A 26,679-nucleotide genomic window follows, 5' to 3' on the forward strand; every position below is an offset into this window, starting at 1 on the left:
CCCCCCCCCCCCCCCAGAGATCGCGCAACATTTCAAACTTCTCCCCCGCAAGGACAGCGCCCTCAGCTCGGAGGGGTCTCCGCGGGCGCCGGCGCCTCAGTCCCTGCCCTCCGTGCTCGGGCAGCGGGGACCGTGAGGACGACGGCGGCGAAGGTCGCGCCGTCCCCGCGCAGCATCACGGGGCGGACACGGACGCCTTCCCCACCTGCCTCCGGCCGGCGAGCAGGGGCGCTCGCACGGGGAGGCCGCCGAGAGCGCAGGGGGGCCCGCCCGCGGGGCGCCGCGCCGAGCTCCGCCCCCACCGCTCCCCGACCGCGCTCGCCGCTCGGCGCCCCCGCCCTGCCCGCCCCTCCCCCACCGCCGGCCTAAGTTTCCACTTCCCGGCGGGGGCGCCCTGGCACTTCGCGCCGCGTGCTGTCCCGGGCGCAGGGGCCGAGGCGCGGGGGGCGCGCGGGGGCCGGGGCGGAGCACGTGCGCGCGGAGCCGGGGTCCGCAGTCCGGGGTCCGGGTCCGGCCGCGTCCGCCAGCGGGCAGCGGGGCAGCGGAGCCGCGGGGCGCGGGCAGCCCGAGCTCCCGGCCGGAGCGGAGGCGCTCGGGCCTGCGGGGCCCGCGGCCAGGCGGAGGGAGCCGAGGGCCGCGCCGTCGACCGTGAGCCCGGATCCCCCGGCGCGCCCCGGCGCCACCTGCTCCGCGGATCCCTCCGCCGGAAGCGGGGCTGAGGTGAGCGGGCGCAGGGCCGAGGGCAGGTGCGGCCGGGCGGGGCGCGGGGCGCGGGGACCTCTCGGGCCGGGCTCCCCCACGGCGTGGCGGCGCGGGCTGCGGCGTCCCAGGCGGCATGCGAACCCGCGCCCCGCTGGGTCCTGGGGAGTCCTGGAGGCCGCCGGGCCGCGGCGGCGCGCGGGGCGTGTGGGGGTGCGGCGGGGGCTGCCCGGTCCTGTCCCGCACGCGCACGTTGGGTCGGCACCAGGGGGCGGCGCGCGGCGGCCGAGGGGACTCGCAGAGGCGGAGGGCGCCTCCCAGGGTGACCCCGGAGTCACCTCGCGCTGCTTGTTGTGAGGAGAGGCAGCCTCGTGTTTCGGGGGGCGGGGGGCCCGCAGCCTGCACAGCGAGCCGTTCAAGGCCGGGACCTGACGCAGGGCCGGGCGCCCGCGCCCCCGCTCGCCGCTCGGGAAGTCGCCCCGGGACCGTGCGTCCTGCGCCGCCAGGGAGGCGGCAGGGGCTCCTTCCGGGGACCGGGCGGCTCCCCCGCAGACTCGGCGCCAGCTCGGGGGCCAGACGCGGGGCCGCTGGACGGGGGCGTGGGCGCGCCGGTTCCCGTCCCCGGGGGGCGGCCGCGCTGGGGAGTCCCGGGGGGGCTCCGGCGGGGGGGGGGCTGCTCCCGGGACAGAAGCGCCCCAGCTGCCGAGGGAAGCACGCTTTTCCGGGGCAGACGGGGAGGCTCGGACTCTTCAGGCTGAAAGTCGCTAACGCACGCACTGGGGCACGGAAACCGATGCTGGCGACGACGTTGCTGAGGACATTTTTGTGTGAAGTCGGTTTTTTTTCCTGGTGAAGCGTTTGGCGTTCACGTTGAGTTTAAGTGGCTGCAGACATTCCCGGGTCCCTCCTCCGTGACCGCCAGCCCGCGTGTACGTGCGGATGGCGGGGGCCGGGGACAGGCGCCCGCCGCCCTCGGAGCCCTCGGGAAGGGGTAGGTGCTCGGATGGAGGACGCGGCTCCCCGCCGCTTACACCCGGCCCCCCCGGGGGTGGGGACGGCGCTGGTCCTCACAAGGCGGAGCACCTGCCCCTGGCAGCGCCCTGGAAGCGGCTGTGTCCTGAGCGCATCTGCGGAGCGGCCGACCCCCCCGTAAAGCACGGAACCTTGAAAAAACCTGCTCCTGAAGCGAACGAGCATGTCTGACTCTCGGGCTCTGCCGGGCTCCCAGGCCGCAGGCCAGTGCTGTGTGGGGCTGTGCCTGTGAGCGTGACGCACGGGGACGTGACGGGTGACAGGTGACGGGCGCCGTCGCGGAGGGGGGACGCGCGTCCAGGCAGGTGTGCTCAGCCGGCCCGGACTCTGGGAGGAGACAGACCTGTTCTTCCTGGCGTGTGCCCGCTCGGTCTGTTGTCAGCTGTCACTCACGGCTGTCAGGCTGCGAGCCCAGCGGCGGCGGGTGGCCCGTCGTTTGCCGTGACAGCCTGTGGGCCGGTGCCCGCGTGGCAGCTGGCTGCTGTGTGGCGTATCTGGGCCGCATCGTGAGCTGAGCGGCCGAGGTTCCGGGAGGGTGGCCTCTGCATACGTGGTTTTCACGTGTTCTTTATGGGAGACGTTGTACGCAACATCTCGAGGGGGGCGACTGGCTTTGAGGCAGCTCAGTCTTCTGGGAAGTCGCTGCTTTTCTGAGAAGTGGAAGCAGCCCCCACGTGACCTCGTCTTGGCGGCCCAGACTGCCTGGGTCGGGGTCGTCCTGGGAGGTGTCGTACGCTCTGTGCTCCGTCGCTCTCCGGCCCCCATGGGGCAGCGGGCAGCCCAGCCCGGATGTGCACGTATGGTGTGCTTCGGTCCTCTTGGTTTTTCCAGAACTGTGTCGTGTAGACTTGAGGTGCTTCCCTGGCTCTCAGTGACGCGCTCTCAGTGAGCCTGCGTCCCCGCGGAGAGACCGCGGCGTCCTCGGCCACAGAAGTGCCGTGTGTGGGAAGCCGTGCTGCGCGTCCTCTGTTAGGAGGTTGTAACGGTCACCAGGTTTGCTCCTCAGGCTCTCCAGGGCCTCCCGTTGGTGGAAGCCCAGTCCCTGCTGATCTGGGTGAGGCCAGTGAAGGCGTGGGGACTGTGACTAAGCGTGTCCGGCCTGTCCTCTGTGTTTGGCCTTGGGCAGACCTTCCTGTCCTGGCTCCTGTGCTGCTCGGGGCGCAGCTGCTGAGGTTCTGGGGTCGCACGCGTCTCTTTCGCCTCCTCGCGGGCAGGGCAGTGGGACAGGGACGAGATGCGCTCACAGCGTGGCTTCCAGGGGAAGACCAGGCAACGAACAGGTTAGTCTGGACTTTTAATAAGAAGTGATGACTGACTGTCTTTGCCAGTGTGAACAGTCCTTGGGGGCATTGGCAGGTAGCCGCACCGCTTTGATTACTTAGACTTTCCCGGGCACAGGCTCTGAATACCCCGTCTGTTCCCATTCGAAACTACGCAGAATGTGCAGAAACAAGGGCCTCTTCGGTCTCCCACCTCTGCTCTCACGCCTGCCTGCCCTCTGGAGGTGATGTCCCTGTCCCTACCTTTGGGAGGGGACTGGAGGACCCCCCAGTGGTTATGAAGTGGGGGGCGGGGGAAGCGCGGGGCCTGCCCGTCGCTGGCGGCTTGTCCTACCTCAGTGTGGGCCCTGCCTGCCTCCGGTCCCGGGCTCTGCCGTGTGGCTCTGCCGGGGGGTGAGGGGCGCGGAGGAGGGAGGTTTTGAACCGGACTGGTGACTTCCTGGCCCGTGTTGTGCGCGCCTGGAACCTTTGAGAATTAATTCAGCCGTTCGTGCACCCAGCAGCCCTTTGGAGCCAGAACAGTGATTTTTCTTTAATCCACTATGACATCTGTATGAAGGTTTAAGAAGGTTATTGTTGACGGTTTTCAAAGAATGCTGTTTTGATTTGCGTACCCCAGAATTTTAAAAAGCCCATCTGTTCTCTGGCACGTGGTGGTGGCCACTTTATAGAGCCGGCATCCGGAGCAGGTGGGGGACGCTGGCTTCAGACCCGGGAAACAGAGTTGGTCCTACTCTGCCAGAGAGTGACCGTGACCCACCTGCCGTGCGGGTCAGGGCAGGTCCAGAGGCTGGGCCTTCTCTCTGCACACAGGGGGCTTGAGCTCACGTACTCCTCATTTGAATTGGGGACTCTGGTTTATTTCCTAAGTGAAAATGCACATTTAGGAAAGCTTGCTATCATTTTTGCAAGCCTCGCACACGGCGGGGCCCTGCAGCAGACTGCCGCCCCCTCCACCTGTGGCATCAGGTGCGACCCGAGGAGCCGGAGGGTGCAGAGCCATGCACGCACCTGTCCCTGAGCGGCTCCACGCAGGGCACAGTGCGCTTCTGCAGACCCGCCTGAGGCGTCCTCTTCTGGGGAGCAGCGTCACTTTGCTGTTTCCTCCAATGTCCCATCAGAACCTTCTGGAGGGATGCTGCTGCCTGTGTGGGACAGGAAGAGCCTCGTTCACTCCCTCGCGGGGACTTGGGAGGAATAGGAGGGGGACGCACCTGCGATTTCAGTTTTTGGTTGAATTTAGCCAGACGGTTTAGGTCTCAGGGGTGTTTGAGGCCTCATGTGCAGCCTGGTTTGCGGCTCAGTGACGCTGACATAGGTGAGGTTAACCGTGGGCTTGAGCTGCTGATCAGGGGAGGGAATCGGGTCCCGGCTTCCCAGGGAAGGTGCTGAGAAAGACCCCCCCCGCAATGTGGATTCGCCTCCGCTGGGACAGAGACATCATCCAGGCTGGGTCTCCTCCCCGCCCACCAGCTGAAATACCAGGGAAGTTAGAACAAGCCCTGGCGAAAATGGTAAAACGTTAACCAGCATCGCTTTGAAAGAATGCTGATCCCTGTCGGAACCGAGGGCTCTCACTGGCCCGGCTGTGTGACCTGTGGAAGTTTCCTCATTTCTGTGAGGATGAGATCACAGTCCAAGCAAAGAGCCTCCATTGTTTGTGGAGCGTCCGCCGGCCACGTGGGGTGGTAGCCGGGAGGGACGCGGTACCAGGCTGGGCGGGAGGTCACGCAGACACAGGAACCCCACCCGTTCTTGCCCACGTATCTGGTCGTCTGTCTCTATCCTAAGTGCATATGTGTGCATGCGTCTAAATACTAGGTGTGCGTGTGACAATCACAAGTGCAGAGTCCAGCTCGGGGCCGGGCCCCGCGGCCTCCCCGCGTGGTTCTGACGTGGGCCAGAGCTGGAAGATCGGTGGCGCTCAGTTTCCTTCGTCCAGTTTTCTCGTGACAACAGCGTCCGACCTCTTAGGGACGGAGACAGTCTCAGTTCAGGTTCGAAGTGCTTTGCTGCTTAGTTTTGATAACCTGAACTGACGACACCGTCCCTGGTTTACTAATTGGGAGTGCAGGTGTGTGCAGGCGTCAGTCTCGCAGGAATCACGGAGGCCGATGTTCGGGGGCCGTGGGTCACCCCGCGCACATTTTCATTCTCCGGCTACTGCAGCAGCTCATCCCAGGGCCCCCAGACGTGACGCGAGCGTCACAGTCTAAGCAGCTGCAGTGGGAGCTGCCCGGAAGGACGCCCGTTTCACAGCCTTGACACGTCCTTCAATTATGTCTGAAGGGACGTTGATCAGACTGTACAGATAGGTTTACGTTAACAGCGTGACATCACATGGAATGGCGTGAGGCCTGGAGGTGCTGCCGGCCCTTGGACGCCTGAGAGGAGGACCCCTGTGTGGGGACACAGGGACGAGCGGTGGCTTTCCTGTCCGGCCTGTGGGCTGCGCCCAAGCTCGCTGACTCCGGAGCATGTGACCACGAGCTTCTGCGCAGGCCATTCTGTTCCTGACTCTCGTCCTCGTCGCCCGGTGGGAGCAGAGCGTAGGAGTCTCGGCTGCCGGTCCCAGACGCAGACCCCCCAGCCGCCTGCGAGCTCACACCTCGTGGGCACCGTGGGGGGTCTCCTGGGCACGAGCGTTGCAGAGCCGTGGCCTTTGGGGGTGGACACAGGACGCCGCGCCCGCCGGGTGCCTGTGGGCCTGTCGTCCTCTTGGTTCTCTGGTTTTTATCTCGTCTCCATGATGATGTCGGGGGCGGGGCCGGCTGTCGCCGAGGAGCTAGGCATCCGGTTTCTCTCCGGGCCTCGCCAGCGACACCAGGGCATCTGGGAGCCCGCGGGCCTGTGGGAGGCGGTCGTGCACTTGCTCAGGGCTGCAGGCAGAGCTGGGGACAGTGGGGACAGGCGTTCCGGGGGCGGCTGCTGGGAGCCCTGGGCGGCGGGGGGCGGGCAGCACCGAGTGCTGAGTGTGTTGCTGACGGTCCTTCCTCCCTGTGTCCGGGTGTGACACCCACGTGCTTGTGGCTCCTTCTAGAAACGGGTGTGAGTCCGGCTTCTGTGAGGTGCCAGCTTCGCCTAAGGAACGTCCTGTCAGTTGACTTTGTTGGAAAGAGGCAGCAGTGACGGAAGCCAGGGCCAGCATGCCACCCCGGCGCCATGTTCCGGGGCGCGTGGGGGCGGGCCCAGGTGTCCGCCTGTGCCCGGCGCCGCCCGGGTGTGGCTGCCACGGCGCCAAGCGCTGCCGTCCCAGCGTCTCTGACTCTTCTAGATGATTTGGAAGCGTCGGTGTGGGGTGGAGGCACAGAGGGGACCTGAGCCCCTTCCTCGATCACTGACCATCCCGGCCGCTGGCGCCCGGGCGGACCCTCAGCCCTGGAGGCACCGACGCCCGCCAGCCCCCGCGCCTGCGGGCCTGAGTGTAGTCCGTGGTCTCGCCCACGCCTCCCCAGCCTTCGGTGTTCGCCTTCCCTGGTGCGGTTTTGGGGCCCCCCTCGCTCCCGGCAGTGGCTGGTTCAGGCCAGGACTCGGGTTGCTTCCCGTGTGGGAAGGACACGTGCCGCAGCCTGGCTGTCGGCTGCCCCGGCGGTCACACCTGCCTGGCGCGTTTCTCCAACACCACGTCCTTCTCTCTCTGCGGGGTGGGTTGCAAGTAGATGAAAAGTGGGGTTGAGACCGGCCGCCCCTCCCATTCCCGGCCTTGCGTCTGTGACGGGGCCGGGCTCGGCGGCTGGGCCAGGCTGCCGCAAGCCCCCGAGACCCGGGCCAGCTTGTGGGGATGCGGCCCTGCGCTTGGTTCACTCTTGTGTGGAGTGAGAGGCTGGACTGCCACCCTGCGGAGACGCCGTCTGTACGGACCGGGGCCCCCTGCAGTTCAGGTGCCTGTCACCTCCCTGGCCCCTGGGCAGCCGTCCTGTGTCACCTGGGGGAGACCGGGAGATGGTTCTTCCGCGTGGGGCCAGAGGCGACCCCGCTGTGGTTACTAAGTAAGTAGATGGAACAGCCAGGGGTGGGTGGCGTTAGACTGGTGTGTGTTTGAGAAAGTGGGAAAGATGAAGGCTCTGTGGAGCCCGGTCCTCACGTGGACACACTCTCAGCGGTGCATGGGGTGTGGCGGTGGTGACGCTTTGGCGGGTCGCGTTCTCCCTGGTGCGCTTCTTGTCTTGCAGGGACACCTCGTGCAGATGGGGGTGATGGACGTGTGACGTTTAGGCAGAGCGTTGCTTGGTGACCCTCTTGTTTTGCCCAAATGAATTCACACGTAAACGGAACAGTGTCCCTCGGCTGAGGGGTGGCCCCCGTGGAAACGGCAGAGGTTGTGCCTAGAGGTCGTGTGTGATGCTGTGCAGAGGGCGGGGGGCCTGGTGCGGGGTGAACTCACGCGGGCCCGTGGATTCTGGGTTTCCTGCAGGCTGGCCGTGGGGGAGCTGTGGCCCCCAAGCCCGGGGTTGCAGCAGGAGGGCAGAGAGGCCTGCCGGGCGGCGCTCCCTGCCGTTCCGCCCCAGCAGAAACATTTCTCAGCCTGAAGTCCTGTCATTCGTGAGGCTCCTGGGTTTGACCAGGACAGTGACACCATGCGTGATGCTGTGTTTTAGTCAGTACTTTTTCATGAGCACATACGATCTAGCTGACATTTTAGAAGCCATTTTGCCACCTGATACACCTTCGGGGACAGTCACCGTTTCGTCACCACAGAACATTCCATAGATGTGCCCGTCGGGGACAGAAGCATCTGTGCATTAAAAACAGACCATTTAGTGTGATTTGCATTGGCTTCATATTAATGACTGAAATAAAGTATTAAATAAAAAGGAAGAATAAAACAGGAAGCGCAGAAAGAATTTGTTCCCGGTGAGTTCGGTTTTGTTTCCTGGTTATTTGTGACACACAGAGGGACAGTCTGAACGGCGGGTGCTGGGACAGAGTGCCTGTGGCGTGATGCACACCCACGGGAGCCGTCCCCACCCTGAGCCCCTCCGAGTCAGCGTGGACCTGCCGGCGGTTGTTCTGCCGCGGAAATCACTGGGTGTGTGAATCTCAGTCCTGGAATCCAGGACATGTCTCTTCAGACCCCGGAGGTTCTCTTCCTGGGACTGGACGGAGGCAGCACCCAGGACAGCCGCCTGGGACGTGTCCTGGCCCTGGCCACACGGCCTCCCGCCCATGACCTTGGCATCAGCACGGACTCACTTCATTGCTTTGGGGGCAGTGCTGCCTCCACACTTACTTTTAAGGCCGTCACGTTAACTCAGGTGGCATTTAGCGTCGGTTTGGTCTGCTCGTGATGTGTCTTCTGTGTCCTCTCGGTGGCACGGTGCCTGCACTGCAGCAGTCTGAACGTTCCCTTGCAGGGAGCGAGGAGAAAGCCCCCGGAAAGAGAAGGTGTTTCCCATTTAATCTGCCACTTGTCTGCTCTTGTTTCTTTTTTGAAGGTTGAATGTCGAGGAGCACAGTTGTTAAACCTGCATTTTGAGGTGGGGGGACTTCGTACACACAGGCGGTCCATGTGTGATGGTGACGGACGCAGGTGTTGGCTTGGTGACACACAGGACCCTGTTCTAAGTCAGTGGCGCGTTACTGGGGGGTAACTGTTGAGCCCTCTTCTGTATTTGGATGCTAATCGGCATGGTGTTTGGTGGTGTAGGGTACAGTTTGCACCTGTTGGCCCCCCAGGTGGGGCAGGCGGCGGGAGCATGCAGGGGGGTGGCGGGAGCATGCAGGGGGGAGCGTGTGCAGGTGCAGGCGGGAGCGTGTGCAGGTGCAGGGGGCGGCGGGAGCATGCAGGTGCAGGTGGGAGCGTGCAGGTGCAGGTGGGAGCATGTGCAGGTGCAGGTGGGAGCGTGTGCAGGTGCAGGTGCAGGGGGCGGCGGGGGCGTGCAGGTGGGTGGTGGGAGCGTGCAGGTGCAGGTGGGAGCGTGCAGGTGCAGGTGGGAGCATGTGCAGGTGCAGGTGGGAGCATGTGCAGGTGCAGGTGGGAGCGTGTGCAGGTGGGCGGCGGGAGCGTGCAGGTGGGCGGCGGGAGCGTGCAGGTGGGCGGCGGGAGCGTGCAGGTGGGCGGCGGGAGCGTGCAGGTGCAGGTGGGAGCATGTGCAGGTGTAGGTGGGAGCGTATGCAGGTGGGCGGTGGGAGCGTGCAGGTGCAGGTGGGAGTGTGCAGGTGCAGGGGGCGGCGGGGGCGTGCAGGTGCAGGTGGGGGCGTGCAGGTGCAGGGGGGAGCGTGCAGGTGCAGGTGCAGGGGGCGGTGGGGGCGTGTCTGCTCAGCGCAGCTCTGTGTCGTTGCAGCGATGGCGTCCTGCGTGCCCCGCCTGCTGCTCCTGTGCGTCGCCCTCGGGATCGCGGGTGCGGCCAAGGTCATCGTGGTGCCACCCATCATGTTTGAGAGCCACATGTACATCTTCAAGACGCTGGCCTCGGCCCTGCACGCGCGGGGCCACCGCACGGTCTTCCTGCTGTCGGAGGGCCGCGACCTGGCGCCCTCGCCCCACTACGGGCTGCGGCGCTACCCCGGCGTCTTCAACAGCTCCGCGTCCGACGCCTTCCTGCAGGCCAAGATGCGCAACATCTTCTCGGGGCGGCTGACGGCGGTGGAGCTCTTCGACATCCTGGAGCAGTACACGCGCAACTGCGACATGGTGCTGGGCAACCGCGCGCTGATCCGCACGCTCCGGCGCGAGCGCTTCGACCTGCTGCTGGTCGACCCCAACGACATGTGCGGCTTCGTCATCGCGCACCTCCTGGGCGTGCAGTACGCCGTGTTCTCCACCGGCCTCTGGTTCCCGGCCGAGGTGGGCGCCCCTGCGCCGCTGGCCTACGTGCCCGAGTTCAACTCGCTGCTCACGGACCGCATGAGCCTGCTGCAGAGGGTGAAGAACGTGGGCGTGTACCTGCTGTCCCGGCTGGGCGTCCGCCTCCTGGTGCTGCCCAAGTACGAGCGCATCCTGCGGAAGCACGGGCTGCTGCCCGGCAAGTCCATGTACGACCTGGTGCACGGCTCCAGCCTCTGGATGCTCTGCACGGACGTGGCGCTGGAGTTCCCACGGCCCACGCTGCCCAACGTCGTGTACGTGGGTGGCATCCTGACCAAGCCGGCCGGGCCGCTGCCCCAGGTGAGGCCCCTGCGCGTCCCGGGCCCCTGAGCCAGCGGAGAGGCTCCTCGTCAGTCTGGGTTTCGGAAGAGGTGGGGTTGGTCATTTGCGAACAAATGCAGGGGCGACGCAGAGCCCGCTAGGGTCCCCTTGTTGGAGGGTCTGTGGTCCCGGGACCCCGGCCTTGCTGAGCCTGTCTGAAGCCCAGGGCTCCTGGCCATTTGCCCAGGGACAGGCCGCAGGGATGCGCGGCGGAGCCCTCACTGGGGTGTGTGAGTAGGGAGTCGGGGGGTGCTCAGTGAGTGTGAGCGATTCTGCTCTAATGAAACCCAGTCATAGACCGGCCTCTGCGTCCAGCTGCTGTAGGGGCCACGTGGACAGTTCTCTCCCTGGCATCATAACAGCTGGAAAGCTGACTTCCCTTCAGTCACAGGGTGACCGCGGGAAGCCCGCCCACTTCACTTTCTTTCTGCGGTCAGGTGGCAGCCCCTGGGGACTGTCCATGCTTCTTGTGTGGTTTGCTGGTGGGGCTGTGCTCTCTGCCTTCCCTGCGTTTAAGTCTCTCACGTCCTCAGGTGGACCTTCAGGACTACGGTCCACACCTGATGGCGCCTGTAACTTTCCCACGGGCCGTTTCTCCTCTTCCCCAAAGCCCTGCCCACCTGGTCATTGCTGGCCCTGTCCCCGCGTGTTAGCACCTGGCGGCGCCTCGAGGAGGCCGACCCGGGCCGGCGGCATCTGGTGAGCGAGCACCGTTGCCAGGCAAAGGTCGCTCGCGGAGAGTGACATGATGGGGACGTTCCTGTTAGGGTTTCCTGATGCCCCCTAGAAGCCCATTCAGGGACCACCTGTCGATACATCGTGTGTGACGCAGGCATGTGGGCCTAGCCCGGTCTGTGGGCCGCCAGCCCTGTGTGTCCAGTGGGTGCCCCTGTGACGTCACGTGCAGGGTGGATATGGTCACAGCCCCGCAGGAATTCCCTGGCTCCCCTGGGATCCTTAGATGTGCTCCTCCCACCCTCCCTAAAAGCAGCTAAAATCCTAAAGCCGGGCTGTAGGAGCCGCTCGGGAGGCCCTCGTCCCCTCGCGCAGACCCGCCGGTGCCCGCGGCCCGCTGTCCCTGCGTTAGTGTGCACAGCACGCAGGGAGGCTTCTCCCACGGCCAGGCTCGGCTCCTCCCGTGCGTGGGTCCCTCTGCCGGCCACTGTCACTCTGGTGTTGCTTTTGTACCATCTTTTCCGGAACTCGCGCCTCATGGGAGGCAGTCTCCTCTGTCTTCCTGTGGTTTCTGGTCTGGCGCCCGCTGCCCAGTGCCAGGCGTCCCTGCCTGTACTCCCTCCGGGCTGCCTGTCGTGATTCAGTAGAAGGTGTGCCTCTGACCCAGTGACCGCATGGGGCGGTACTGTCCTTACGGACACAGCACATGTGTGAGGACATGCTCTGTGCGCAGCAGGAGAGTGTGTGTCTGTCCTGTGGGCAGGGTCGCCCCCAGCTCGGGCCGCCCGCGCCCCTCTCCTGTGGGGACACTCTAAGGGATGTTCCCTTATTCTCCACGGTGCCTTATTCCAGGAGGTTCAGACCCTGAGGGGCATGGCATTCCTACCGGGGGTCCCTGGTGGTGTCTGACTTGGTAAACTGTCCTGTGAGGTTCTAGGAGTTGACGAGTTTCTTCAGTGACAACCTGTCCTCAGGACGCACCTGGGACAGTGGATTAACTGCCCGCGGAGGCCCTGGGCCCTGCGTCCGTCCCTCGCAGTGGCTGGGTCGTTACCTGCCAGTGTCTTTCAGGGCCGGTCCGTTTCCAGATGTCTGCAGGTGATTGGACGGGCGGATCGGGTTTCCCAGCCTGTGGGGAGGGGCCAAGGAACTTTCTGAAACACCCTCGAAGCTTTCTAAACTTTGAGCCTAAGGAGACTGAAGCATCTGATTCCCGTCTGTTCCTTTCATTGATTTTTTCCCCAAAATAAGGAGAGCCATTCGTTCCTCGGTCCCACAGGAGAGTCTGAAGTCTGAGAGGCGCAGCCCGGCCGCGGGGATCCGCGGGGGCAGAGCTGGGTGGGCCGGGCTACCGGGCTCAGAGAGACGCTGTCAGGACGCGCCCCTCCGGCCGCCCCTTTGCCCAGCTGCGCGTTCACGGCCTGGCAGCCACCCTCCTCTGGCGTGAGCCGGTGTCCGAGACCGAGGACTCTGCAGGACAGCTGAGTTAACCCTTCTGAGCGTGGGCCCTGCGCATCAGCAGAACCCTGAGGCTGAGGGGAGGCGCTGGCCAGGTGCTGAGTGAAGCCGTGTGTCTGGGTCGTGGGGTCATTTCCCGGGCGCGTGAGCAGCGCGTCTTAACACGCTGTTGACCGGTCACGAGTCAGCTCGTGTTTTCCTGCCCACACGTTGTAGAGACGTTTGTAACTCGGGGGACTTGTTCCTGGGGACAGATACAGATAAGGTGAGAGGGACAAGGTCGGAGACCAGGGCGGGGTCAGGAGACCTGTCTGTCATGCTGTCCTTCGCCACGGTGGCCTCGGGGACCCCGAGCAGCTGGTTCCTTGGCCTCACCGCCTGTGCGCAGATCACGCTGTGCGGGGAGTGAGACCAGGAGCCCAGGGCGCACTCCAGCGGTCGCTCGCAGGGACACGGGACGGACACGCGGCTCCTCAGTGAGAGCTCCCAGCTTCTTTCCACGTGTAACCGCTGCTCATGTGGAGCTGAGCAGGGCCTCCGAGTCCGTGGTGCTCTTACAGTCGGCGGGAGTCCCCGTGGTCCCTGCCGTGGCCGCTGCCAGCCGGAGGCCGCAGCTGCACCAGGGCCTCCTCGTGCCGGGACCCGCCAGCGAGAGCCTCGGCGGCACGAGGCCCCAGGCCGTGGGCCCAGCACCGTTCTTGTCTGAGAAGCACAGATAGGTGATCTCTCCACGGCAGAGGCTGCGTGAATGAGCGTCCTGCCGTCGGCGGGGTCGGCCCCCTTCACAGAACGCTTCAGCCTGCCAGGATCGTGTGCCCCCTCGTCGTCCTTTAGGGGAACCCAGCCTTCGTCAGGGGCCACGCTCGCATGTGGCCTTCGAGGACTGCTTGTCCTGTTCTCTCCCCACTTCTGGGCATTCTGCTCCCTTTCAGCCGCCAACCCGAGCCCCTGACCCCAGGCCTAGGCAGCCCATCGCCCTCATCCGCCTGCTCCGACCTCGACAGCTCCTGCAGGACCCTGTCCTCTCTCTCCTTGAGACGGCCGCTCCTAAACCTCGGCGTGGAGCAGAGAGCGGGCGGAGGGCCCCCTCGGGGCGGCGTGGCGCTGACAGCCCCGCACGTATCCCCTTTCCAGGATGGTGAATATTTTATACTGAAATCGGAGGCCTGGAGGCAGGAAGACACGAGTCTGAAGAATCAATACCAGCACAGCCGGTCTGCTTTAGCGAAGGGCAGGGGTGAGCATCCAGCCACGCGGGCGCACTGCGCGTGTCCCCAGCATCCGGTCTCACCACCCACGCACACGTGTGATTGTGTCTGAAGGTTTGCGCTTTTTTGGGAAGGTGTCACCGCAGCTTTTTCAGCTGCTTACAGCCAGTGCCAGCCCGACAGTCACCGAACGAATCCAGAGGGAACTGGCCCGCAGGCACCCGGTCTGCCCCCCCTTTGCTGCTTGGAGGCTGAGCAGCCCAGAAAGCGCTACCCGCTCGAGAAGCTGAGAGGCGCAGAATTTAAAATGTTTAAGTTGCAGTTCGTCGGAAACGTTTCCTCACTGAGAACGATGCGCTTGTGAAGGTCTGACGTGAGGATGTCTGAAACTGAACAAGTCGCGCACCCAGTTTACGGTGGTTTTGGCCTCGGTGACCAGCGCCCCTCCGCTGACTCATGTTATCAGATGCAAGCCCCCAGGTGGCGGGTCTCTGGCTGCCCTGTCCCACTGTTCATTGCCGGCACACAGGAAAGTGATTGACCTGTGAATTCACCTTGTGTCCTGCAACCCTGCTGCACTTGCTGACTCATGATTATGTAAAACTGCTGAGTCATGGTGGCATGACCCGCCAAGTCATGGTTACGGGAAACACTCATGGTTACATAAAGTGCTGAGCCACGGGCGTGTGAAAACGCTGTCATGGAGTCATCAAAATGCTGAGCTATAGTGATGTGAAAATGCAGGGTCATGGTTGTGAAAACCACTGAGTCATGGCTATGAGAAAATGCCGCATCATAGCTCCATGAAAAGGATGAGTCATGGTTACATAGATATTCCAAGTCATTTTCTCATAACCATGACTCGGCTTCTTCTGCATAATCATGACTCAGCATTTTACGTAACCGTGACTTTTTTCGACTTTCTACAGAGACGATTCTGTCATCTGTGAGCAAAGGTAGTTCTTTCCTCCTTCCCAGTCTGTTTCCGTCTCCTCTCCTTGTCTAACAGCCAGGCCTCAGCGCGATGGCGAGGGCAGGGGGCCCAGGACGCCTGCCTGTGTCTGCTCTGTGAGAAAGCCTGGCATCTGTCCCCATCCGGGGCCTCGGCGGCTGTCGGGGCTTCGCAGATGGTATTTATCACATCGAGGAAGAGCCTCCCTGTTCCCCGTTCACTCAGAGTCTTTTCTGTGAGTGGGGGTTAGGTTTTGTCAAGTGCTTTTTCTGAGGATGTTCATATGGTCGCGGGATTTTTGTATTTTTGCCTGTTGATGGGATAGATTATGTTTATTTATTTTTGAACGTGGGGGCCCTTTAAACAAGCGGACTCTGCTGAGAGACCGGCAGTTTCCTCCTCTGCCCCAACCCCCACTGGTCTGCACAGTCAGAAGCAATGAGGCTTGATTTTCCCCGGCGCTGGGACCGTGAGCTGTGTGGTCTGGTGAGGAGCTGGTAACACTTCCCAGGTGTCCCTCTCAACTTTTTAAAATGTGTGACTGTGTTTTATGCCAGCCTGCCGCAGCCACTGCTGCCACCACCACACCACGTCCTCTCCACCCCGGCTCTGCCCCTCCTGCCTGTCTGGATGAGTGTTTCCTCTTTATATCTTTGTTTGCTGGGCTTCCATGCAGCTTGATTTTCTGGAACTTCCATCTTCAATCTGAAAGTGGCCACACAAAAACTCACCAATTTTGGTGTTTCTTTAAATGCACCTGATGTGAAGCGGCCACAACACAAGCTGACCACGTGGTTTCGAATGAAGTTAAAGACAGCTCAGCGCTGCTAGAGCCGCCTTACGGAGAAAGCGGACAGACTTTTTGGCCGGCCCCTCATTGTGTTTCTGAGGACGCGCGTTCCTGTCAGCATCCCTGACTTGTTAACAGAAGTGAGCAGCGAGCGTCCGCTCTGTTTACTGCTGGGAGGAGAGTCTGCAGTGCGTGTCCCCGAGGGCCCGCCTGGGGGTACAGAGGGGGTGTCCCGGGTAGGGCCGGAGAGGGATTGTGACGAGAGGAGGCGCCGGGCGGCCGGGTGCCCCTGGGGGAGCGAGGTGTGTGTGAACAGGTGTCAGACGTGCGAGGAGGCCGGGGGACTGCGGGCGCCATGGCGATGCCACGAGGAGGCACCCCGCCCCACACATACTGAGGACAGGCGCTCTCGTTCGGTTTCCTTTGATCCGCATGGTGCCCGGAGGATGCAGGCGGCAGGTGCTCAGTCACATTCGCTGAGTCAGGAGGGGACCGTGAAACCCACTCGCGGCCGGGGCCCTGCTCGTGATGGTCCCCGGCCTTTATTTCAGCAGAGCCGTGAGCAGGCGGCCGGCAGGAGGGCCGTTTGCAGGGCCCAGGTGCGCAGAGGCCTGGGCCTCCTTCCTGCCTCCTGAGCCGCCCCAAGTCCTCATGTTCTGTTGGAAATCGGCTCAGGTCGCACTCAGTCTCCCGACCCTCAGGACTCCTGTGACGTGAGGACTGCCACGTCATCGTTTGGTCGGGTGACGTTTTCAGCTTCTCCTGTCCAGTGGTCACTGCCCACGCTGTGGACTGCTTTCCTCAGGACCTTGCCATCCGCGGTCACATCCTGGAGACATCCTGACGCCATGTGGGGTCTTGAAGGTCTCAGGAACCTTGAAAATGGAACTCCCCTCCAGCCGGGCTGCAGGCTTCACTGAGCTCCTTTACTCATCAGGCTCACGGCAAAATACAGGCCCGTGAGGAGGGGCCGCGATGCTGCAGGAGCTCAGGGCGCGGGCCCACCCTCCTTGGTGCTCATTTCACGCTCCCGAAGGCTCAGCGTGGGCACAGGGCTTCTGAGGTCGCGCCACGGAGCCATCGCCTTGGCCATGCCCTCGGCCGCATCTGCAGGCCGCCCGGCCTGACTCCTTTGGATCATCCTGGACGTCCCTGATGTTCCTGAGGCTGGCGGCTCGGAGCGTCGATGCTGCGCGCAAGCGTTGTCTGTGTGGCGGCTGTTCCGCGTCGTTTTAATCTGCTTTGTTCCCCAGAACCTGAGACACAGGGAGCGGAGTGTCACCTGGGCGACCGGTTTTTCCCTCTTCCTGGGGTGGCCGTCGGCTCAGGCCCCCCTCACGCTGCTTGTCCAGGGAACGGGGGCGCCTCTGTGACGAGCGAGACACGGCCCCGGCTGACGCCCCCGGTGCCCCGCGAGGCGTGGTCAGCACCTGGGAGAAGAGGCAGCTGGGCCCCGGGGGCAGGCGTCCTGCTGCGAGTCACAGGGCAGGTCTGGAGCTGGGCTCGGGGCCAAGGCCTTGCCCATCAGACCAGGGGAGGGGGTGCTGGTACGTTTCCGCTCTGCGCGGCCACGTTTGTATTTTCGATGGCGTTTCGTTTGTTTAACAGGTTCTGGTTGACCGGCTTAGCCAGTCGGAGATCACGTTGGTCCCATGACGGTTTTAATACATTTTATATTGCAGCGTTCATGGCCATCTTGCCCCCGATGGTCACCCCCCATGGCAGCCCTGGAGCATTCTTTATGCTCCCCCTTCAGAAGGGGGCGGGGCCTGCCGGTGGGGGAGCAGAAGGCATCTCCTCTGCGTAGGACTTGGTCGCGGTCCAGGCATCCCCCCAGGACAACTGGCCGCCTCTCCAAACGCAGCGGCTCTCGGGCTCCTGCTGGGGGGAAGGCAGGGTCACCGTCACCATCAGGACAGATGACCGCTGACTGCAGAGCAGCCAGAGGCCCTCCCTGGGTCCCAGATCCTGACGTCGGGGCGCTCAGCCTGGACAGCTGTCACTGCTCCCCTTGGTGCTGACGGGTGGTCCCTGACTCTCGGCCCGCACGTTTCTGGGGTCGGGCTGCATCCCGTGGGGCGCAGTTTGTGGGGGGCTTCTGCTTGTTTTCTGGAGGGTCCTCAGTGCATCCACAGGTGTCCCCGGCGACTCCTGTACGTGTCGCAGACCCCGCTGCCACGCCTCCCTTCAGTGTCTGCTCCATTTCTTGGGTCCGTCACGTCAGACCTCACCTGGCGTTCAGGACAGGGGCGTCCGTGGGCAGCGGTGGCTCCTGTCTCTCTGCTCCGTCCCCTGGGGCCAGGCTGCCCGGCTGGTCCTGAGGGCGCCCCAGCGGGGGGCCCCCCACCCCGTCCCCTCACTGAACCCATGACTGCATCAGGCGTGTGCTCTCCAGCTCCTGGCAGGACCGGAGACGCGCCATCGTGCGCCCCGGTCACATGCAGACACGTGCACGTGCGGCCTTGGTTGTGACAAACCTGCTGTCCCCGTGTCCTTACCGCGGCGCCCTCGCCCACGAGGGACATAGACAGCTGACCCGCAGACCCCGCAGGAGGACAGGCGATTGTCTCTGCGGTGCGCTCGTCCCTCAGAAGCCGTGTGTGACGGTCGCTTCTCAGCAAAGCGCAGGGACGCGTCTCCATGGGTCGGCGGCGTAGGAGCGGCTCGGCGGGGCTGCCGGTTTCCCACCCCATGTTTGAGCCGTTTGTGTCCCTTGTTCCCCCGGCCGGGGGCCAGGGGCAGCCCCAGGAGAGCTCCGGGTGGGGCCTGGATGGCGGGTGAGCCCTCCGTGGTCTGTGCGTGTGTGGGAAGTGTGTGTTTTTTTGTGTGTACATGCGTGTCCGGGGCACAGGGAGGGAGCCTGCCCTTCTCGCAAACGCACTTCCTGGGAGGACGCGTCCTCAGAGATGTGCTGAGCACAGGACGCCGTGAAGGACGCTGTGACAGCCCAGACGGGCAGTGGCAGAGACGAGCCCCACAAATGCTGCGTGTGGCAGGAGTGACATCGTGCGCCCCTGGCCCCGGCCCGGGCGGCGGGCCCTCGCAGGCAGAGCAGGACGGAACCCGCCCTGTGGCGTGCGGTCCGCGGCGGGTCATTGCTGCCCACTGGTTTTGCCCTGTAACTCCCGCCCTCCTTCCGTCCGCTGTCAGGCGGAGGGTTTTCACGAAAGCACTTGCTCAGTGGGAAGCGGTCCTCCTCTTCCTGAGGCCCGTTGTTTGGGACGGCCGCCTGGAGGCCTGCCACCGGGCGGGGGATGCGGGCCGTCCTCCCGGTGACGCTGCCGTTGCTGTCCTCCGCAGGAGCTGCAGAGCTGGGTGGACGCGTCCCACGAGCATGGCTTCGTGCTGGTCTCCTTCGGGGCCGGCGTCAAGTACCTGTCGGAGGACATTGCCCGCAAGCTGGCCGGGGCCCTGGGCCGGCTGCCCCAGAAGGTCATCTGGAGGTAGGTGAGGGTCCCCTCGGCACCCACAGGCCCGGGCATGGCGCGCAGAGGAGCCCGGCAGGCGCCACGGGCCTTGAGTCTCTGGTGCGGGGCATTCCAGGCATGAATACGGGGCGTCTGTGGGTCAGGAGGTGCCGTCTGCGGTCGGGAGCAGGGGCTGCGGGTGGTGGCCTCGCCGGTCCCCCTGTCATTGTCCTGTCCGTGTGCCTTCAGGAGGGAGGCTGGGTGAACAGGAAGTGGGTAGAATATTCACGGGGCCTTTTGGTCCCACCTGAGACCAGACCTTTAAAACACGGTGGCACGCCAGGGACGTGACCGCTGGTTAAACAGGTTGTCCCGGCACCTTCCTCGCCCCAGGGAAGTGACGCGGGTGGACCCCCGGGACCCCATCCTGTGGGTGTCCTGTTAGGCTCCCTCTGCCTGGTCTAGGCCGGCTGGCGACCCGTGCGCCCGTGGGCTGGCCTTCCCAAGGTCGAGGCCAGCGCCCGCCAGGACCGTCCCCGGCCGAGCGGGAGGACAGCGCCTCCCCTCCTCTCCGTCCCTGCCTCCCCGAGGCCCTGTGTCCAGGACAGAGGGGTGGCCGCCTGCTGCTGGCTCTCGGGGCCCTTCCCAGGGCACCTCTGGGTGCTGGTGGGGCTGAGTTTCCAGCACGGGCTCGCGTGGGTGCTTTCCCCCACCTGCGCGCAGGGGAGGAGCGCGGAGGGAACTCGGCCTGCGGACGAGCCGATCCCTGTGCCCCCGTCAGGGAGAGCGTGAGAAGCCCCCCCGCCCCCGCCCCCGTTCTGTTGCCGTGGGAGGTGCTTCCCGGTTGAGAGTGTAAACCCTTTAAATCGAACGCCGGAACCCCCGTCCGCGGCACGAGTAACGCCCCCGGTGCGCCCGCAGGTTTTCTGGGCCCAGACCGAGGAACCTGGGGAACAACACGAAGGTCATGGACTGGCTGCCACAGAACGACCTGCTGGGTGAGTCCTGGGCCCAACCGCGGCCACAAGGCGGCGCGGCGTCTGTCCTCTGCCCGCCCGGCTCCCGGGCTTCACCCCGAGTCAGCCTGCGGTGACTGGAAGATGCTTCGCGGGGGGTAGCCCTGTGGGCCTGCCCATGAAAACGTTTAGACTGGCCCCTAATTTTGATTTTTCTGGAAAACACGCCCCTACAACCACACCCTTCGTACAGTGTACACGCGAGCAGGGGGTGACGCTACCCCTGATTGGGCTAATGAGACGGTGAGTGTGTGGACTGGTGTCACGGAGAAATTCACTGTTCGTTTGTCTGAAACCAAAGGCGAGCGGAGGGCCCAGGAAGCAGTTTATTGTGACTTCATTTGGGTCGTTTGCCTAAACGTCCTCAAAGACCACCAGGCATCGGGGAAACCCTTGCTTTCTCCCCGTGGCCCCGTGCTCGGGGCGCGCAGTAGGGCTGGCGGTGCCCCATCCCCTGTGCACCCAGCTCCACCTGCCCCACAACCGGGCCGGGTGATGCTTCCTTCACGGAGGAAGTTGGGGCCCTGGGAGGGCAGGTCCTGGTATTGGCTGAGAGGAGAAGCCCCTGCAGGTAAGGGCCGGGGGCCCGGGGGCCCCACAGCCCGTGCGCACCTGGGTGTCTTCAGAGGACGTGGTTTGTGGGGTTCGTGCCTGTCTGTCCTCACACATGCTCCCGGGCGCGTCCCCTCGTCCTGCTCTCCCTCTGTCTGTCTGTCTGTCTCCCTTTTGGAACTTGGGCCTCTCACACTTTGAAAAGCTCGTTAATGTTGGTCAGTTCCCACTTTTACCCCTGTGACAGCTGTCTGTCACACGGTGTCCTGTCTGCTGTGGGTCCTGTCCGTCTGTCCCCCGTCTGTGCACCTGAGCGACCCCAGCACGGTGAACGCAGAGGCTGGCGAGACGCAGCGTTGGGGGGCTGTGCCGGTCAGTGTCCCCGTGGGACCAGCCCGGCTCCGTGGGTGGCACCGGAGTCCCGCCCACATTCCCACGAGGGCCCTGCAGGCAGCCCACCCTCCTGAGGACGGGCGCCGAGCACCCGGGAGGCCTGTCGCGTTGGGTGCAGGTGTGCTGTTTCCCGCTCAGTGGCCTCCTGCTCCTCATGGGCCACGCCAGAGGCGGGGGAGGTCAGCTGGTGTCTGCAGTTGCGAGAACGTTGCAGTGAACTCACAGCTGCTAGTCTTGGCCGCTTCAGAATGGCTTTGATAGCTGGTGGGCGCCAGAGGTGGTCAGATACACCAGAATCGGAGTGTTCCTAACGGTGTTGTCAGCAACAGGGAACAGCCCCGTGGGCCCACTCCGCAGGGACTTACGAAGGGCCCACCCAGAGCTGGGGGTCGGGAGAGCGGGAGGGGTCCCTCCAGGAAGCGGCTTTAAGGACCTGCGGGACCGGGCGCTTGTGTGCGGGTCACGGTGACGCTCCAGACGTGCCTGGAGCCCCCGCCGGGGGTCCCCGCAGCCTCGCAAGCCTCTCTCTCTGACGCCCCCTCCCCCACAGGGCATGCGCACATCAAGGCCTTCCTGAGCCACGGCGGGCTCAACAGCATCTTTGAGACCATGTACCACGGCGTCCCCGTGGTGGGCGTCCCGCTCTTTGGGGACCATTACGACACCATGACCCGGGTGCAGGCCAAGGGCATGGGGCTGCTGCTGGAGTGGAAGACGCTGACGGAGGCCGAGCTGCACCAGGCCCTGGTGACCGTGATCAACGACCCCAGGTGAGCGGCCACCGGCTGGGCGGGTCCGAGCCGGCCAGTCGCAGAGGCACATGGTTGGCGCCTGCGCGGAAGGAGCCTTGTGCGGCCACGTTCCCGGGGGCGGGGGAGGTGTCTGCAGGGGCCCCAGGTGTTGGGTCTGCGTCGGGCGCTCGGTGTGACGCACGGAGGCGGGCGTGTCGCTCACGTCAGGGGCCGATCAGAATCTTTGTTCGATCTTGTTTTTACAACTCAGCGTGTCGGGTCCCTCAGCAAAGCGGCCCCTCTCCCTAAGGACAGGTCACCGACCTCGTGTGCAGGTGGCCGTGGCACTGGGAGAGGTGAGCGCTGTGTCAGCCCGCGTGGGGTGCCACCCTGCGTGGGAGCCGCGGCCGCAGGCCAGGGACACCCCACAGGGAGGATGCTTCCCGGGGCCGGCGCGTCTGGGCCTGGGCGCCGGGGCTGGGACCCTGCGTCTGCGCTCTGCAGCTTTTCTTTCAGAGCCCAGCTTTGCAAACGTGACGTTTGTGCGGAAAGTGCGCTGCACCTCAGGCTCTGAGGCGGGTGGTGTTGGCTTGGCCAAAAAGTTCGCTCGGTTTTTCCATCGCATCCCCGTAGTTGTCTTTAACTTCATTCAAGACAGTGTTGTCTGAGTGCGTTGTGGCAGCTGTCACTGCAGTGCGTTTACAGACATCAGAGCTGGTGAGTTTTTCAGTAGCCATTTTAATATTGAAGGTGGGAGAAAATTTACCGCGTCTTGGTGGATTCTTTATATTTTAAGAAATAACACACGAGCAAAAGAAACACAAAGGTCTGTGCAGCGTATGGAGAAGGTGCTGTGACTGATCAAACGTGTCAGAAGTGGTCTGTGACGTTTCCTGGCACGAGTGACATTTTGGCCAAACAATTCCTTGCTGTGGGGCCTCTCACGCCCTGGAAGACGTTTGGCAGCCCCCCAGCCTCTGCCCACAAGAGGCCGATAGCAGGAGACAGCCGGCATGCTCAGAAGATCCAAATCAGTACATCTGGACACGGAAAATGTGTCTCATTTTACGGAAACACACCTGCCAGACTCTTTGGTCAGCCCAGCACGGGGCAGCTGGGAGCGGGTCTCTGGGGAGGCCTCTCGAGCTGCTGGGAGGGGCGTTTGCAGAGAGGAGTGAGGCTGGTGTCCCTGGTGCCAGCCGACCGTGTCCCCTGACTCAGAGCAGGGCCTCGCCTGACCTGGCCGCAGCCACCCTGTGAAGGCCAGGGGTCTTCTAGCGCGGACAGTGCCTGGTGCTGGCGGGTCCTCGTTTTGTGCCCCGAGTTTGTCGCGTTCCGCCCAGTGTGCGAGCGATGGTGGCGCTGAGCCAGCAGCCTGTGCCCAGTGCGGGGTGACCTGGGCCTTGGCTCCGTGAGCGCGCGCCAGGTGGGACACGCGGCCGCTCCCCTGAGGCCGTGGGCCGGGCTCGAGGCAAGGTCCCCGACGCTGCTAAGAGCACGGGCTGTTCTCACGCGTGACGGGACTCGCCGGATCCCCGCGCCTCTCGCTCGCGGTCTGGGTGGGTTTCACGAGGGGGTTGCTCTTGTTTGTCGGGGGTAATTCTTCGGAATCGGGAGATGTTATCATTTTAAAGCAGGCGGTGGGGAAAGATGGGCCACTCATCGCGACCCCCCAGCCTGTGGCCATCGGCTTTGGGCAGGAGGCGCTCCCTGTCCTGTGGGGCCCGATGGGAGTCACGTGAGCTGCTGCTGACCCATGCGGGGGCCGCGGCCGATGAGGGAGAGCAGAGCCCGCGGTCCGAGCCGCAGACTCGAACCTCGGCTCGGTGGTCACGGCCCGGGACCCCCCGGATACAAGCGTGCTTGCCGGGGGAACCGAGGCTGTGTCTGGGGCCCAGCACCGCGCCTGGCCCCTGCGGGGTTCTGCAGTTTGCCCCTTTCCGGTGGCACTGCAGGGCGGGGGGAGTGTCGCCACGTGGTCACTCTGTGTTGCCTCCGCAGGTACCGCCAGAGGGCCCGGCAGCTGTCCGCGATCCACAGGGACCAGCCCGGGCACCCCGTGCAGCGGGCCGTGGACTGGATCGAGTACGTGCTGCGCCACCGCGGCGCCCCGCACCTGCGCGCGGCCGTGCACCAGCTGAGCTTCTGGCAGTACTTCCTGCTGGACGTGGCGGCCCTGCTGCTGCTGGCCGGCGCCCTGCTCTGCGCGCTGCTGTCCTGGGCCGCGTCCGTCCTCTGCCGGCGCGTCCGCGGCTGCTGGTCTGGGCACAAGCCCGGCGCAGCCAATGGGCACTGCCACAACGGGGTCCTGAACGGCAGGTGCGGGAGGAACGGCCGCGTCCCCCACGAGAAGAAGGCGGAGTGAGCGTGCGGCCCCGCTGCCCCTGGGTCCCTGCCGTCGTTCAGTCTAACGCCGAGCGCCTCCTCCGCGGGGCGAGCAGCTAACCCCTCCTCTGAGCCACTAACGCCCCCGGCAGCGTGGGCAGCAGCGAGCGCCCCAACCCCGGCCGCACAGCCTGCCTCGTCCCGAACCCGGCGCAGCAGACGGCACGGAGCCCGTGAGGAGCCTCCTGTCACCGCGTTCCGGACCTCGATGTGTGTGACCAGGGCGGGAACGGTCCCTCTTCTCCTCCGTGCGTGCGTGCGTGTGTCCCGCGATGATGGTCGCCGGAGGCCCCGGTCGCACCTGAGGCAGGAACGGCACACGCACCCAGGACTGCAACGGAGAACAGCGAGGGCGGACGTGTCTCGTCCAGAACCCAACCCAGCGAACTCAGGGCTCCCCGTCACGGAGCACTCGCCCCCGCGAGCTGGGCGCAGAGCGAGGGGAGGGCAGGGGCAGCGCCGGGGGGGGTGCTTGTCTGTGCTGTTTGGTTTCGTCTCCTGTTGGCTTTGTGCTCCTTTTCTTACAGACTGGACGCTTCCGGGGAAAGTGTCCCGTTAAGTAAACGTGTAACTCGGGGTCGAGTCTGTCCCCCGCCCGGCCACGGGCCTCTGGAAAAGCTCCATTTCTCTGTTCCGTTGGCACGCCTGCCGCTGCAGTAACTGTCATAACTGTCACCGGCGCAGCGGCCGGGCGCTGCCTCTCGTTAAAGTGAACCGTCAAAGCTCGCGCTTCTCGGCGTCTGTTCTGTGGCTGGCGGCGGTCCCGCGCTGCCGCCGCCGAGCGTCCAGGTGTCGCTTCTCCAGGGTCTCCCCTTTCAGGGACCGTCACGTCCTGCCTTCGTTTCCTGGGCCGCACGGTCTGTGTCACGGAGGTGCCAACGTGCGGCCTGTCCAGGGTACCTCTGCGGTCCCCTCCCTGGTCCCTGTCCGGCCTGCTCTCGTGAACGTGGCTTCCCATGCTGTGCAGAGGTGACCGAGGGCTTGTGCCCTTTCAGAAACCGAGTTTCAAAAATGCGTTCCTGTCACAGCGCTGCCCGCCCCTAGCCACGGTCTCTGGGCACCGTGGCCGGTGACAGGACAGGGACGGGGACACTGCAGAGCAGAGGGGCCGTCAGACACCGACATCAGGACCCCGTTGGCACCTCTGAGTTTATCCGGGCTGTTCTGTTTACTTAGCATTTGCACTTCGTGTGTTGAGCTTTATTTATGGATCGTTTGACCTCCCATGTCTCATGGCCGCGGAGGAACCCCCATTTACCCAATGACGCTCGCTAACGCAGGATGGGTGGGGGACATTCTGAGTGCCATCTGCGCCACACACGGTGACAGGCGAGGTCGCGCCCTCCCACCGGGAGCTGCCACACTGCGTGCGGAGACCAGTAGCATCCCCGCTAGCAGTGCAGACCCGCGTGTGGCTCTCCGAACACTTGAAGAGATAGGGTTATCCATGCGGGCGTGTGAGTCACACCTTGTCACCCCCTCAGCATCCCGCGGCCGTGGACGCGGAGAAGGCGGCAGGCTGTGAGCAGTGGGCCGTGGCCGGACGTGGAGTGCGCGGGTGGCTGGTGTGACTGTTCCCGGGTGGGACGCGGTTGATCGGCAGCAGCCCTCACTGGGTGCTTGCGTGTGGTCTCCCTGTGATACACTTGACACAATAAACGTGATTCAGAAATAAGGGCGTGTCGTTGGAATACGACGTCCACGCAGGTTTCAGGGCACAACTGTGTGCATCTGTGTTCTAAACACGATTCTGAGGCAGGCGTCCCAACGCCTGTGTGTCCGCAGGTGTGAACTCGGTGTGTGCGTACCTGGGGGGACGTTTGTTGCTGAACAGACAGGTTCAGTTTCCTCCCAAGGGCACCAGCGCGGACCCTGGGCTCGTCCCAGAACTGCGACGGCTGATTGTTGTTTTCCCAGTGAGTGTATCGAGGTTTTAAACGTTCCACACTTGGGTTAGTTCTCTAATAAAGGAAAGTTTTCAAGAAGGTTTTTATTCATTTGTTTTTCCTGAAGAGCACGGGCAGGAATTCCCGCGGGGCCCGTGGCCACACCTGGGAGACCGAGATGCTGCCGCCCTGGCCCGCGGCGCGGAGCTGTGCGTCCTGCTCTTGGCGAGGCCGGGCGCGGTGCCCGGGGCTGCGGGCGGCTGGCGTGGACGACAGCGGCGGGTCTTGCCTGGAGCTGAAGGAAGCGAGGGGTTCTGTCTTGAGAGCAGAGATGGGCTGTTTTCAGCTGCCCGGGGCTATGGTGGCCATTTTCGGGGGTGCCTCAGGTGTTCACCAGCTCAGGCCCGGGGTCGGACGCCAAGAGTCTCTCGTGTCCACCCAGTGTATTCACACCTGCACCAGGCACCCCCCAGGCTGCCCGCACCCACCGCACGGACCCTGGGGTCTCTTCCCTTCCAGGACCTGGTGGGAGGCTGTAGGACCAGGCGGGCAGCCGGGTTCCTTCTGTCCCCCTCCCTGCCGAGCCTGCGGGCGTCTGTGCCCTGCCCGGGGCCCAGTGGCAGGCTTCGCAGGGCAGCCGGCAGATTCTGTGTCCTGATCGGACCCCGCGGGGCGTAGAACACGCCGGAGCGAGCATGCGGTGAACCGGCGTGCGGACCGCGGTGCCTGTGCGCGGCAAGCCCCTCGTTTGACACCTGAGTGAGCCGAAGAAAACCCGTCTGTGCGGCACTAAGTGCTCCTTTGTCAGCGCCCGGGTGCCGCTGGCCGCCCGCCCTGAGCACCGCCCGCCCCGAGGACACAATGGGCCCTGTCCTCCGTGCGTGCGTGGTGCCAGGCGCCGTGTGCGGTGCGGGGGCGCAGGGCGGAGAGGCCGCGGTCCGGCGCCAGCAGACAGAGCTGCGGGGCCCGTGGGGGGTGGGGGTGGGGGTGCCGCAGGCTCTGGCTTCGCTGAGGTACAGCGAGTGGGGGGGGAGGCAGGCCCTGTGACGGGGCAGGTGTGACCGGAGCCGCGTGAGCGGGGCGAGG

The 26,679-nt window shown here is 64.4% G+C and overlaps 1 protein-coding gene across 2 annotated transcripts; it reads left to right on the forward strand.

Annotated features, from left to right (window-relative positions):
• The first annotated feature begins 517 nt into the window (after nucleotides 1-517).
• On the forward strand, nucleotides 518-23,859 carry UGT8 (UDP glycosyltransferase 8). 2 transcript variants are annotated; one of them, XM_090288776.1, is made up of 6 exons: nucleotides 518-720; nucleotides 9,296-10,119; nucleotides 18,524-18,666; nucleotides 19,552-19,628; nucleotides 21,142-21,361; nucleotides 23,324-23,859. In XM_090288776.1, exons 2-6 carry the CDS (start codon nucleotides 9,298-9,300, stop codon nucleotides 23,685-23,687), a joined length of 1,626 nt encoding a protein of 541 aa, XP_090144902.1. In that variant the 5' UTR covers nucleotides 518-720; nucleotides 9,296-9,297; the 3' UTR covers nucleotides 23,688-23,859. The 2 variants fall into 2 exon arrangements, with proteins under 2 accessions (XP_090144902.1, XP_090144901.1); XM_090288775.1 differs by lacking the exon at nucleotides 518-720 and adding an exon at nucleotides 2,716-3,011.
• Nucleotides 23,860-26,679: the final 2,820 nt, after the last annotated feature.

Source organism: Furipterus horrens, unplaced genomic scaffold (assembly GCF_987537825.1).
Source record: "Furipterus horrens unplaced genomic scaffold, mFurHor1.1.pri manual_scaffold_10, whole genome shotgun sequence".
Classification (NCBI taxonomy): Eukaryota; Metazoa; Chordata; class Mammalia; order Chiroptera; family Furipteridae; genus Furipterus; species Furipterus horrens.

Coding starts and splice junctions, on each gene's coding strand:
- UGT8 (XM_090288775.1), top strand. CDS start 2,966: ATGCGCTCACAGCGTGGCTTCCAGGGGAAGACCAGGCAACGAACAG. Junction 19,629..21,141: donor GCCACAGAACGACCTGCTGG/GTGAGTCCTGGG, acceptor CCTCCCCCACAG/GGCATGCGCACATCAAGGCC. Junction 21,362..23,323: donor ACCGTGATCAACGACCCCAG/GTGAGCGGCCAC, acceptor TTGCCTCCGCAG/GTACCGCCAGAGGGCCCGGC.